At 36.9% G+C, this 15,452-nt stretch overlaps 1 protein-coding gene across 1 annotated transcript in view; it reads left to right on the top strand.

Moving 5' to 3' along the window:
* The window catches only part of LOC150092972 (E3 ubiquitin-protein ligase arih1-like), a 222,666-nt gene that overhangs the window by 160,417 nt on the left and 46,797 nt on the right, over positions 1-15,452 (top strand). Inside the window, exon 11 of the mRNA XM_090414057.1 lies at positions 1,056-1,197. Coding sequence (XP_090270183.1) covers positions 1,056-1,197 — 142 coding nt within the window. The remainder of the gene's footprint in view (positions 1-1,055; positions 1,198-15,452) is intronic.

Below are 15,452 nucleotides of genomic sequence, written 5' to 3'. Positions count from 1 at the left end.
GAAATTGTACTCTAGCAGTCAAACATGGAACCTTTTGAAGCATGTCAGGCTTCCAGTAATCAGGGCAGGGTCTCACCATAACACGATGAAATTCATCTCCCACTTAAAAACAGTCACAAGCATCCATGCCCACACAGGATTATACCCACAGTCATGTCATTGCAATCTGATTTGTTTTAATTCTGATTCAATTAATGCTTTTTGTATCTGTTATTATTGCCAAATCAACTCTTGCCTTGTTTATTTCTGCATCAAGCAGTTTTCCAAGTGGTAGTTTTTTCATCCAAGTCTTAGGTTTTTATTCAGAGAGATGGTTGTTTGATAAAATTTGTTTTGAGTAGGATAAATTTCCTCAAGTGGGTTATCAGCTAAAAAGAGGTACGGTTGTGACTGAGCTGTTGCCTAGACCTTTAGACTGTCACTGGAGGAGTGTATTTCTTACATTCCAGATGTTAGGGTTATACTGCTGATACTTGGTTGTGCCACACAGAGTTTGACATTTGGTTAGAAGAAACTTTGTGTCGCATATTACTAATCTGTTAGCAGTCCATTTTAAATTGAAATTAAAATCCAAATTTCATTCTTCTTTTAATTCTGTACCAAGAATATGAATGTAATTTCTTGGCAAATATAATATATTTTGTAACCCAGTAAAACTTTCTATAATGAAAATTCAAATGGTTTGCAATTGTTAGTAAAAATTCCAAATATTATTTCATTAATCATCTGCATGGTCAGATTCAGCTGTATAAATAATTCATTTATCTAAATATCACTAAAAAATAATCACAGAAATGAAATCGGTATATTGCAGCTCTTGAATAAAAAAAATAAATGCTTTTGAGTATTCTATAAATAAATCTTTTGTTTTTGATTTATTAGATTTCATATTACTGTATATGAATACATAACAGTAATGCAGTGTGGTCACTTCTTTCTCTGCACTTTATTTGTAGTTGCAAATTCTAAAAGTTTTTAGATAAGTTTGAATATATATGTGCTTATTTAGAAATATTTTTGCATATAATATTTTCAATAAAATTTATTCTTCTTAGGTATAATTGCAATAGATATGATGAGGAAGAAGCCAAGGCTGCCCGAGATGCACAGGAGCGATCAAGGGCAGCTCTCCAGAGGTATCTGTTTTATTGTAATCGCTACATGAACCACATGCAGAGCTTAAAATTTGAAAATAAGGTATTATACAAAATTTATTGTTATCTAATATCAAAATTGTGCCAGAATCTATGGATTTAATGATGTTTAGCAGTTAGATTAACTGGTTTAAGAAATAGAACCGGAGTGAAGCTTGATAGCACTTAATATGAAGAGCCTGTAACTTTGAATTCATGTTGTTTTTTAATTATATTAACTTGCTTCAACTGTATATCAGCTTTTTAATGAGCCACTCTCATACAAAAATGGTGAGGGGTTGTTTCTTACAGGCAAACTGTCCCTGTGGCATATCTACATGTTGTGCTGTGTTGTGGAATGGTAACATCCGACTATATTTAATACAAGTTGTTTACATGTCAATGATTACAAGGATACTGTTGAAATAACATGAATACAAAGCTTAAATTAATTTATATATTTCATCCACATGGCCATTTAGATGGTTAAATACATCCAGCTGCATCAAATACCTGTAAAATCCTAATTAGGAGATCACATATCTTAGATTGAAAGAGTGGAAGAAAATATTGCATGTCAAGTATAAAAATATTCTTATATTAACCTTCACAAGCTGATATGGTTGTGTTCACTGGTTTAGCAAAAAGTGGAGAAGGTTCCCATGCACTGTGGGGAGGACACTGTTTTAGTTTGTCAAAAGTTGTGTTAACTTCTTTTTATAGTTTTTTAGAGAAAAGAAAAACGAATGTGAGTTGTATTGAGTGCAAGTTGTGAAATGGTAAACTAATAAGCTAATTGTATTTATTGCTTTTTTTCCCCTCTTAATAAATGTTCCATTTTTCACTTTGTCAAAATTAAACATAATGTTGTAAAGAAGATAAACATTTTAAGATAATTAAAATTTTCTTAATTTTAATTTGTTTTGTTGGTCCTTGAAATGAAAGCAAAAGTTTTGCTTGTGATTTTGTGAAACAGCAAGTCATGTGTGGCTGTATTAGTCCTTGTGTTCAGATATCCTGATATTGGCTGTCCTGCCTGTTTGGCCATAATAGGACAGTTTGCAACTGCAAGGGACCTGATATACTCCTGGTAGGGGATTTGACTGGTCTTTGGTGGAGCAAATAAGAGATGCCAATTTCTTATATGGTCAGTAACTGGTTGTAAGGTCATATTTCCGTAGGATTTTTGCTAATTTTTCGGATGTGCCCTGGATATATGGAATGGTGATGGATTTTGAGTAATTTCTGCTTTGAAGGAAAAGTGGAGGGAGTTGCAGTTACATGGTTTTAATATTTTTGTGGTGTGAGTATGAGACTCGATTTTGTAGCCATTTGGCTAAGAAAGTGTTAAGGGTATGGTCAAGTTCAGTAATTAGGACACTTTTATCAGAACTGATTAATTTTGTCCTGTTGTATAGAGTTTTTATAATCCCATATTGTTGTGTGTGGGGGGGGATGACTGTTGGCAAATGTATCTACCTGTAAACAGAGAATGCCAGGGATCCATCAGGCTGGCGTGTAATTAAAATATCTAGGAAACAAATGGGAGGCTGTTGTTTTCCTTTTCCAAGGTAAACTCGATCCTGAGGTATTGATTGTTTAGGTGTGTTAAAAGAAATTGTGGAGTGTATCCAGGCCATGTGGTCAAATGGAGAACACATCATCATCATCATCCACATAGTGTAGCCAGACAGTGGGTTTATGTGGGACAAGTATGAAAGACTATTCCTCGAGTCTGCCTCAGCTCTGAGAAACTTTCCAAACCTAAAAAAATTTGGGTGCATGACACTGCCCCCAGATTTGGGAAGCATACATTTTAAGATTGTCAGCCTAACAGTCAAGATAACCCAATTTAGTTCACTAGGGGGCACTGTTTAAGACTCCAGGCTCGACTTCTGTTGCCTTTATTCAGCCTCATTTGCTCAGTGTTAGTGCCAGCTTTCACATATTGTTTTTTGTGGTCCGTGATGATGGCAATGTAACATTGCCGAAATATAGAAAGGTATTAAAGTTTCCTGAAAAATTAAAAAGGTTATTTACTTGCAAAAAAAATATTGGCTAAGTAAGCTTTAACTGGAAGACACCTAAACAGCTTAACTGAAATATTTATAGTAGTAGTTGAATAATTTTTCCAACATTGAATTTACATCACACATTTCCTGTTCTATAAATGCAAAAAAAAGCCATGTTTTTGTGAAGTATGTTCACTTTTTTGCTATGAGAAATTCACAGGAACCAGAAGAGTAGTTTTCTGTATTGAATTTCATTTAACATAGCATCATGCCTATAGGATTTCATTGTGAATTTTCAGTGGTTTGTTACTAGTGAACAAAGTATTTACTATAGTGAGTATCAACTGTACTTTTTTTTGAGCAGTAATGACAGTAAGATATGTGTTTATGGAATATCAGTAGTCATACCAGCCAAAATTTTAACTGTGAACTAATACTTGGTCACCTAGTAATTAAGATGATCATACCATTTTGGAATGAGGAATGGTAACATCCCAGTCAACATTATTAAACACAGTTCTTTTTTTTTTTCTTAGAGCAGAGACAAGCATTTTTGTCTTTTGTTCCTAAAGAGATAAAAAATGTTTTTCAGACAAATGACAAATCATATCATTTTTTTTGCATGCACAGATCATTTGAATTTACAGAAGCATACTATTTAATCACTGCATCATTTGGAGAAAGGAAGAGGTATTGTGCATGTCATTCTTCAGTTTTAGCCAGCAATTAATTGATTAAATACAAAGTATCTGCCCTGTTACTATTTTGTACATTAGTTAATTCTATTTGATGCTTCTCTGTAATTCCAGTAAGTGCAATGTTTAAAAAAAAAAAAAAAAAGACCATACCTAACTTCTCTTTTGTAACTGAAATTAATTTAGGTGATGCTAATGCACTTTGAGATACTAAATCCAAACATAGCATTTTTGTTTTTAACTTATAGGTATGTTTTTCATAAGTTCTTTGGTAAGTGGAAAATGATACTAATAATACTAAAATTTAAAATTATTGCCACTTAATTGTTCCATTGTGGAACAATTACATAGCAGCAATTACTGTATTTGCTGGTGTATAAGACGCATCCCCTTTTTTGTACACATTTTTTAGGAAAAAAACTTTATCCAAGTTCTTATCATTTTCTCAGTTGGGAGGTGGCCCAAAATGCCTCTCTGCAGCCCTGTTTCCATGTTCTTTAGCATATGCAATCACACGTAGCTTGTATGCAATATTGTAGCAATGCTGATGTTTTTCAGCCATAATTTGCCAAGAAATTTAGAGAAAATTTAACGGCAGAAATTTATCACCGTTCACAACAACTGCGATAACAATTGGAAAGTTTAAACGAACAGGAATACAGCTGTGATCATTGATGACAGTGTATGCGCATCTGCTGAACTTTACATAACTGGAATGCTCTCACACACACCACAAGGAAGCAAGAAAGAAATTGCGTAACTCGAAACAGAGAAAATTTCCAGAAATGAAAGTAATAAAAACTGAGTATCGGCACCTTGTTTTTCAGGCCTATTTTCAAAGAAAAAAAAGAGCATCTATTATGCTGGCAAATACGGTACATCAAGAAATGCTGTGTGTCACCCTTTTAGAGTTCTCATATGCACCAGGTGTTTTGGAACCTCTCATTTCTTTAATTTATTATTGTATCATATTTAAAAGTTAGCAGTAAAACAAGCATGGACTGCTTTTATTAATGAAGTGGTTTATTTACAAGTGTCACATGATAACTTGCACATGGTAATAATTACATATTTCATTATTTTTGATAAAATAGAGAGCTGAATTAAAAAAATCGAGCTCATTATTGCCACACAACTTGCAAAGTTAATTTAACCTCCATTTAAGGAAAAGCTGTTCTGTGATTTCTAGGATATCAGATTTAAAGATAACTTGAAAGACCTTATATATATATATATATATATATATATATATATATATATATATATATACTGCCCTGCCAAAAGTATCTTGACCCCCCCCCCCCCCCCCAGATATAATGTACTGGCCTCCCATAAAGCACTGCATGTGATCTGCTATAAAAGAAAGAAGAAAGGTAACAGACATCCAAGGCAGCAGTTTTACAGAACACAGCTGGCCAGCATGCCCAAAACACATCAGTTGAGTAATTTTGAATGAGCTATGATCATTGAGTGCCATATAAATGGCAAGTCCATCCATGAGATCAGTGTTCTGACTGGACATCCATGATCCACTGTACATAGGATTGTACAGAAATATGAGAAGCAAGGCACCACAATAGTCTCACCACGATCAGGAAGACTCTGTATCCTTTCAGACTGCAACAAATGTGCCATTACCCGAGAGGTCACAAAGACTCATAGGACCACTCTTCAGACCATTGCAGTTGCTGTATCAGTAAGCCCGGTGGGTTCTCCTTCCAGTGTAGCCCATGAACAGTGCAGCATGCTCTTCATGAGATAGGGTTTTTCGGGCAGGCTGAGAAGCCTTTCATCTCTGAGGCAAATGCTTGGTGGTGTCTGCACTGGTGTCAAGAGCATCAGCACTGGACCAGTGGGTGAAAGTGATGTGGAGTGATTAGTTGCTTTACTCTCCACCAATCGGATATATGTATGTGATTTGGAGGTGCCCTCGTGAGAGATATGACCAAGACTGTCTCATGCTCACAGTGAAGGATTGTGGTGGAGTTATGATATGGGCAATGTTCTTTTCTGCAGGTGTGGGGCCCATATGCGGTGTGAGTATGAGACTCAGTGCCTCTAGGTACCAGGAAGTGTTGGCTAACCATCTTCCTGGAGCGATGTCAGACTCATGGGAATGCAACTGATTGTTTCTTCCAGCAGGACAATGTGCCATGCCATGCTGTGCTTGCAACACAAAGGTGGATCTCAGAGGTTGCCATTAACTTGTTGCCTTTGCTGTCCCAGAGTCCCAATTTGAATCTGATTAAAGTGATGTGGGATATTCTGGAGCATCACATTTGTGCAAGCCACCTTTCACCAACCACCTTCAATTGTTGGAGTGTTTGAAGGTCAAATGGCAACTTATCCCACCAAAAGAGTGTCAGCAACTTGTAGACAGCCTTCCATGATATGTTGCAGCAGTTATTGCTGCAAAGGGTGGCCCAACATGTTATTGACTGCATCCATGATGTATTGCCTGCTGGTCAAGTAGTGACTGGCTACTTTTAGCAGGTCAGTGTGTGTGTGTGGGGGGGGGGGGGACGCCCCAGCCGGCATGAAATTTTGTCATGTTGTACCATCATTCTATATTTTGGTTTAACCAATAAGAATACAATTTGGTCGGCTAAATCCCAAATTGCCAGCCCATCCTCGTCCGTTCAGTATCCAAGTAGATACCCAACAGGGTGCACCACGAGAAGGTGAGGATTGGACATTAGGTCAGAAGCCCTGGTCGGTTCTCCGCATTCCTTTAAAGGCTATGTGGAGGTCTCCTCTCAGTTATACAGCTTTGACCCTTAGTGCTTTGTTTGTTAATGGTTTCAAAAATAGATATGACAGATATTGATTTGATAGTTTAGGTCTCCCACAATGAGTCTTAGGACTCTATGGAGGTGTCCATGCAATAATGATATCCAGTATGATTTTTACAAAAATCCTGGGACATTAGCTGTTACTTCTGTTCATATGGGGACCCCATCCATGAGAAGTTGGTCTACCTATAGTATGATAGTACTGTGGATGGGCAAGGTATCCAGAGCAAGACCATATAACAGTACTAGCATAGTATAGGTGGACCAACTTCTCATGGATGGGGTCCCCATATGAACAGAAGTAACAGCTAATGTCCCAGGATTTTTGTAAAAATCATACTGGATATCATTATTGCATGGACACCTCCATAGAGTCCTAAGACTCATTGTGGGAGACCTAAACTATCAAATCAATATCTGTCATATCTATTTTTGAAACCATTAACAAACAAAGCACTAAGGGTCAAAGCTGTATAACTGAGAGGAGACCTCCACATAGCCTTTAAAGGAATGCGGAGAACCGACCAGGGCTTCTGACCTAATGTCCAATCCTCACCTTCTCGTGGTGCATCCTGTTGGGTATCTACTTGGATACTGAACGGACGAGGATGGGCTGGCAATTTGGGATTTAGCCGACCAAATTGTATTCTTATTGGTTAAACCAAAATATAGAATGATGGTACAACATGACAAAATTTCATGCCGGCTGGGGCGTCGCCCGGTTAAACAAGGCCCCCGTTGTTTTCGCCAGGGAACCAGGGCGAACAGCGAAAAGTCAGCTACTGGAACAAATCTGAAAACAAACCCCAACTCAAAATTACCAGAGTTAAAGATCGGTACTATCAATAAGAAGCCTGAATGGCAAAGAAATGGAGCTAGCTGAGGAATTAGATAAGTACCAGATCGACATAATAGGGGTGACTGAAACAAAAAAGACCAAAACTGGTGAGATCTTTCTGAGCAATAAATACAAAATGTTATATTCAGGCAATGACAATCAAGGAAAAGAAGGAGTAGCCATAGTATTCAACACAAAATACGAGGCTAATCTTCTTGAATGGCAGTCAGTCTCAAGTAGAGTAATGTGGGCAAATATGAGAATGGGGAACTGGACAATGAGACTTATTTGTGCCTATGGTCCCACAGAAGGTTCTACTAAGGTAGAAGTGGAGGAATTTTTTGAGGCTTTAGAAAAAGCAACTGACACAATGAAAAAGGAAAAGTTGGTCCTTGTTGGGGATCTAAATAGCAGAGTAGGAAATGATTGTGAGACATACAAAAATATTTTGGGAAAATTTGGAGAAAAGAGCAAAGCTAATAATAATGGCAAATATCTGTTGGATTTCTGCTCAGGACATGGACTGGTTATTACTAACACCATGTTCCAACATAAAAATGTGCACAAATTCACATGGAGAGAAGAGGCTAGAAATAAGAAAAGTCTCATTGACTATGTTATTGGTGATAGTGATGTTTTCTCCCTGGTGCAGGACACCAGAGTGTACAGAGGATTTGAAATTGGAAGTGATCATTATTTAGTCTTGAGCAGGATAAAATTGAATTTCATATTGAAAAGAATAACATGTAAGAAAGTTTTAAAGCGAATAAAAGTTGAGCAGCTCTCAGATGTGAACTGTAGACTAAAATACAGAAATATTATTGAAAAGAAAATGAAAGAGTTTGAGAACAGGAATCAAACCTTGGAGATTCAGTGGCAAACTCTGAAGGAAACATTGATCGATTCTGCCAGAGAGGCATGTGGTGAGGTTGTGTGCAAGGATAAAAAAATCAGAACTCCCTGGTGGACACAGGAAGTTAAAGAGGCAGTGAAGGAAAAGAAGAAAGCATATCAAAAGTTCCTGGCAAATAAGTCAGCTTTTACTCTTACAGAATACAGAGACAAATGTAAGAAAGCTAAACAGTGTGTAAAACTTGCTAAACAAAAGTCATGGGAGGACTTTGCAAGAATATAGAAAATAAATATAAAGAAGGTGGCAAAATATTCTGGAGGTTGTTGAAGAAGCTTAGGAATGGAGGAAAGAGTGCTGTAAAAGGAATTAGAGATGATAAAGGTGAAATGAAAACAGGAGAAAAAGATATCCTTGAAGTATGGAGTAATTACTTTGAAAAACTGCTAAATAAAACAAGCAGTGATGACAGCACAGTGATAAAAAACGCTGACCAGGCATGCAGTCAGGAATACATATCCATACTTGAAGTAGAAAAAGCCATCAAAGGCTTGAAATGTGGAAAGGCAGCAGGAGTAGATGATATTCGACCAGAAATGCTGAAGTATGGTGGTATAAGAGTCTTACAGTGGCTGCACTGCATAGTTCAGAAAGCCTGGACAGAGGGACGAATTCCCGATGATTGGAGTAGAGCTCTCATAGTACCCATATATAAAAAGGGAAATAAAACAGAATGTGAGAATTACAGAGGTATTTCCCTACTGAGTGTTCCTGGCAAGATCTATGCAAGTATACTTGAGAAACGGTTGAGAAGAATTGTGGAAGAAAAGCTTGGTGAAGAACAAGCTGGATTCAGGCCAAATAGAGGCTGTCAGGATCAGATCTTCACTTTACGACAAATAGTCAAGAAAGCATGGGAATATAACAAAGATCTGTATTTAAGTTTTGTCGATTTGGAAAAGGTATATGACAAGGTGCCAAGAGAGAATCTATTCAATACGCTGCAGTTATATGGTGTCAATGGGGCATTATATCAAGCAATACTTAGTCTTTATTTGAGTTGTGAGTCAGCAGTTAGAATTGAAGGAAGTACAGGAAGATGGTTTAATGTAAAATCTGGTGTGAGACAAGGATGTACATTATCCCCTCTGTTATTCATTATCTATATGGATCACATTATGAAGGAATGTGGTATTAAACCTGATATCAAAATTGGAGATGTTAATGTCAGCTCTTTGCTTTATGCGGATGATGTTATACTTCTAAATAAATCTGCTACAAGTCTGCAAGATTCTCTGACTAAATTGAATAGCTGTTGTAATAGATATGGTATGAAGGTCAGCAATAAAAAGACAAAGACAATGAAAATAGGCAGAATCATTGAAAATGTCAACTGTGTTGTGAATGGAGAACCTGTGGAACAAGTAAAACATTTCAGCTACTTAGGCACAATTTTTACTGAAGATGGTAAACTAAATATAGAAATAGACAACAGAATCAGCAAAGCTGGTATGGTGGGAAGTCAATTGAATAAATTCATATGGAATAAGAAAGAAATTAGTCTGAACACTAAATTAGCTGTATACAAGACAGTGTTCAAACCAATTTTAACTTATGGATCTGAGAGCTGGGTCAGAAGTAAAACACTTGACCAAAGACTAGAGACCACAGATATGAGAGTTCTAAGAAAGATTAGAGGCGTGAACAGATGGCATCAATGGCAATATCATATTAAAAATGAGGATATTAGGAAAGAACTTGAGATTGTCAGCATCCAGGAATGCGTTAGCAGAGCTAATCTCAGATGGTATGGTCACTTAAATAGAATGGGAGAGGAAAGATTAGCAAAACAAGTGTTCTCTGCCAGGTTGGCAGGAAAACGACCCATAGGAAGACCAAGATATAGGTGGATTGATACGGTACAAAGTGCCTTAGACGATAGAAATATAAGATCTGATAATGTTGGAGTCTTGACAAGTAACAGACTGATTTGGAGGAAAATTGTAGATAGGAAGTTAGTAATGATGTAATTTTTTCATGTAGTACTGTCATATCCTGTACACCCCTTGAGGGTACATGGCAGGAATTTGATGATGATGATGAGCACTCGCAATTAATTCTGGTAACCCATTCCATTCATTCACCATTCTCCAAGCAAAAAAAATCTTGTCCTCAAGCCCTCGCTAACCATAAACTTACCAATTTCTGTAGATGCCATCTTTTCCTGTTCCTCTAGTCAAGTACTGAAATAATCTGCCTGCCAAGCAGAATGGCCATGCACCACTACCACCACCACCCACTGAAACAAGAAAGAGTTCTTAATTTGTCAATCCTTCCATTAGCTTGGCTGAGTAAGTTTTCCTGTGTTGAGTCAAATTATTAATCTTATAAAATCCTTGAAGTAACCTAAATGTTTCTGTCATATCTACCATTCCCCTTTTTATATATGGGTACTATGAGAGCTCTACTCCAATCATCTGGAATTTATCCCTCTGTCCAGGCCTTCTGAACTATGCAGTGCAGCCACTGTATGCCTTTTATACCTCCATACTTGAGCATTTCTTGTAGAATATCATCTACTCCAGCTGCCTTTCCACATTTCAGGCTAATGATGGCTTTTTCTACTTCTAGTATGGATATGTATTCCTGATTGCATGCCTTGTCAGTGTTTTTTTACCACCATGTTGTCACCGATTGCTTCATTTAGCACTTTTTTGAAGTGCTAAATTTTTCTAAATTTTTCTAATTACTCCATATATCAAGGATATCTTTTTCTCCAGTTTTCATGTCGCCTTTCTCATCTCTAATTCCTTTTACAGCACTCTTTCCTTCATTTCTGACCTTCTTCTTGATATTTATTTTCTATGTTCTTACCAAAGTCTTCTCATGACTTGTTTAGCTAGTTTTACACAGTGTTCAACTTTCTTACATTTGTCTCTGTATTCTCTAAGAGCACAAGCTGACTTATTTGCCAGGAACTTTTGATATGCTTTCTTCTTTTCCTTCACTGTCTCTTTAACTTCCTGTGTCCACCATAGAGTTCTGATTTTTCTATCCTTGCAGACAACGTCACCACATGCCTCTCTGGCTGAATCAATCGGTGTTTTCTTCAGGGCTTGCCACTGAATCTCCAAGGTTTGGTTCCTGTTCTCAAACTCTTTCATTTTTTCTTCAATAATCTGTGTGTATTTTAGTCTACAGTTCACATCTGAGAGCTGCTAGACTTTTATTCACTTTAAAACTTTCTAATATGAAATTCAATTTTATCCTGCTCAAGACTAAATGGTGATCACTTCCAATTTTAAATCCTCTGTACACTCTGGTGCAGGACACCAGAGTGTACAGATCCAGTGGGAAAATATCACTATCAACAAAAACATAGTTAATGAGACTTTTCTTATTCCTTACCTCTTCTCTCCATGTGAATTTGTGTACATTTTTATGTTGGAACATAATGTTAGTAATAACCAGTCCGTGTCCTGAGCAGAAATCCAACAGGTATTTACGATTATTATTATTAGCTTTGCTCTTTTCTCCAAATTTTTCCAAAATATTTTTGTATGTCTGACAATCATTTTCTACTCTGCTATTTAGATCCCCCAACAAGGACCAACTTTTCCTTTTTCTTTTTCATATAAAGAGTTGAAGTTTAGAGGACATTGCTTCTAGAGATAAAGAAGTTATCATTCCTCTTTATAAGCCTTCATACATTCACACCTGGATTACCATTAATAAATCTGGTGTCACCTGGGTTTATTGGAGATGAGGATGGTAGTGAAGAGGATCCATATGCTAGTGACTAAAGTCATGAGTAGCCAGTGGAATAAATCCTGTAAGGATAGACTGAGGATCTGTGGGTTGCAGAAGTTTGTTGATAGGCAAAAAAGGGGAATGGTAGATATGACAGAAACATTTAGGTTACTTCAAGGATTTTATAAGATTAATAATTTGACTCAACACAGGAAAACTTACTCAGCCAAGCTAATGGAAGGATTGACAAATTAAGAGCTCTTTCTTGTTTCAGTGGGTGGTGGTGGTAGTGGTGCATGGCCATTCTGCTTGGCAGGCAGATTATTTCAGTACTTGACTAGAGGAACAGGAAAAGATGGCATCTACAGAAATTGGTAAGTTTATGGTTAGCGAGGGCTTGAGGACAAGATTTTTTTTGCTTGGAGAATGGTGAATGAATGGAATGGGTTACCAGAATTAATTGCGAGTGCTCATCATCATCATCAAATTCCTGCCATGTACCCTCAAGGGGTGTACAGGATATGACAGTACTACATGAAAAAATTACATCATTACTAACTTCCTATCTACAATTTTCCTCCAAATCAGTCTGTTACTTGTCAAGACTCCAACATTATCAGATCTTATATTTCTATCGTCTAAGGCACTTTGTACCGTATCAATCCACCTATATCTTGGTCTTCCTATGGATCGTTTTCCTGCCAACCTGGCAGAGAACACTTGTTTTGCTAATCTTTCCTCTCCCATTCTATTTAAGTGACCATACCATCTGAGATTAGCTCTGCTAACGCATTCCTGGATGCTGACAATCTCAAGTTCTTTCCTAATATCCTCATTTTTAATATGATATTGCCATTGATGCCATCTGTTCACGCCTCTAATCTTTCTTAGAACTCTCATATCTGTGGTCTCTAGTCTTTGGTCAAGTGTTTTACTTCTGACCCAGCTCTCAGATCCATAAGTTAAAATTGGTTTGAACACTGTCTTGTATACAGCTAATTTAGTGTTCAGACTAATTTCTTTCTTATTCCATATGAATTTATTCAATTGACTTCCCACCATACCAGCTTTGCTGATTCTGTTGTCTATTTCTATATTTAGTTTACCATCTTCAGTAAAAATTGTGCCTAAGTAGCTGAAATGTTTTACTTGTTCCACAGGTTCTCCATTCACAACACAGTTGACATTTTCAATGATTCTGCCTATTTTCATTGTCTTTGTCTTTTTATTGCTGACCTTCATACCATATCTATTACAACAGCTATTCAATTTAGTCAGAGAATCTTGCAGACTTGTAGCAGATTTATTTAGAAGTATAACATCATCCGCATAAAGCAAAGAGCTGACATTAACATCTCCAATTTTGATATCAGGTTTAATACCACATTCCTTCATAATGTGATCCATATAGATAATGAATAACAGAGGGGATAATGTACATCCTTGTCTCACACCAGATTTTACATTAAACCATCTTCCTGTACTTCCTTCAATTCTAACTGCTGACTCACAACTCAAATAAAGACTAAGTATTGCTTGATATAATGCCCCATTGACACCATATAACTGCAGCGTATTGAATAGATTCTCTCTTGGCACCTTGTCATATGCCTTTTCCAAATCGACAAAACTTAAATACAGATCTTTGTTATATTCCCATGCTTTCTTGACTATTTGTCGTAAAGTGAAGATCTGATCCTGACAGCCTCTATTTGGCCTGAATCCAGCTTGTTCTTCACCAAGCTTTTCTTCCACAATTCTTCTCAACCGTTTCTCAAGTATACTTGCATAGATCTTGCCAGGAACACTCAGTAGGGAAATACCTCTGTAATTCTCACATTCTGTTTTATTTCCCTTTTTATATATGGGTACTATGAGAGCTCTACTCCAATCATCGGGAATTCGTCCCTCTGTCCAGGCTTTCTGAACTATGCAGTGCAGCCACTGTAAGACTCTTATACCACCATACTTCAGCATTTCTGGTCGAATATCATCTACTCCTGCTGCCTTTCCACATTTCAAGCCTTTGATGGCTTTTTCTACTTCAAGTATGGATATGTATTCCTGACTGCATGCCTGGTCAGCGTTTTTTATCACTGTGCTGTCATCACTGCTTGTTTTATTTAGCAGTTTTTCAAAGTAATTACTCCATACTTCAAGGATATCTTTTTCTCCTGTTTTCATTTCACCTTTATCATCTCTAATTCCTTTTACAGCACTCTTTCCTCCATTCCTAAGCTTCTTCAACAACCTCCAGAATATTTTGCCACCTTCTTTATATTTATTTTCTATATTCTTGCAAAGTCCTCCCATGACTTTTGTTTAGCAAGTTTTACACACTGTTTAGCTTTCTTACATTTGTCTCTGTATTCTGTAAGAGTAAAAGCTGACTTATTTGCTAGGAACTTTTGATATGCTTTCTTCTTTTCCTTCACTGCCTCTTTAACTTCCTGTGTCCACCAGGGAGTTCTGATTTTTTTATCCTTGCACACAACCTCACCACATGCCTCTCTGGCAGAATCAATCAATGTTTCCTTCAGAGTTTGCCACTGAATCTCCAAGGTTTGATTCCTGTTCTCAAACTCTTTCATTTTCTTTTCAATAATATTTCTGTATTTTAGTCTACAGTTCACATCTGAGAGCTGCTCAACTTTTATTCGCTTTAAAACTTTCTTACATGTTATTCTTTTCAATATGAAATTCAATTTTATCCTGCTCAAGACTAAATAATGATCAATTCCAATTTCAAATCCTCTGTACACTCTGGTGTCCTGCACCAGGGAGAAAACATCACTATCACCAATAACATAGTCAATGAGACTTTTCTTATTCCTAGCCTCTTCTCTCCATGTGAATTTGTGCACATTTTTATGTTGGAACATGGTGTTAGTAATAACCAGTCCATGTCCTGAGCAGAAATCCAACAGATATTTGCCATTATTATTAGCTTTGCTCTTTTCTCCAAATTTTCCCAAAATATTTTTGTATGTCTCACAATCATTTCCTACTCTGCTATTTAGATCCCCAACAAGGACCAACTTTTCCTTTTTCATTGTGTCAGTTGCTTTTTCTAAAGCCTCAAAAAATTCCTCCACTTCTACCTTAGTAGAACCTTCTGTGGGACCATAGGCACAAATAAGTCTCATTGTCCAGTTCCCCATTCTCATATTTGCCCACATTACTCTACTTGAGACTGACTGCCATTCAAGAAGATTAGCCTCGTATTTTGTGTTGAATACTATGGCTACTCCTTCTTTTCCTTGATTGTCATTGCCTGAATATAACATTTTGTATTTATTGCTCAGAAAGATCTCACCAGTTTTGGTCTTTTTTGTTTCAGTCACCCCTATTATGTCGATCTGGTACTTATCTAATTCCTCAG

Source organism: Typopeltis vanoorti, chromosome 24 (genome assembly GCF_054136105.1).
Source record: "Typopeltis vanoorti isolate ZY-2024b chromosome 24, IOZ_Tvanoo_1.0, whole genome shotgun sequence".
NCBI classification, from domain to species: Eukaryota; Metazoa; Arthropoda; class Arachnida; order Uropygi; family Thelyphonidae; genus Typopeltis; species Typopeltis vanoorti.
Note: the sequence above shows the minus strand (reverse complement) of the source record. Positions and strands in the feature narration are given on the sequence as shown.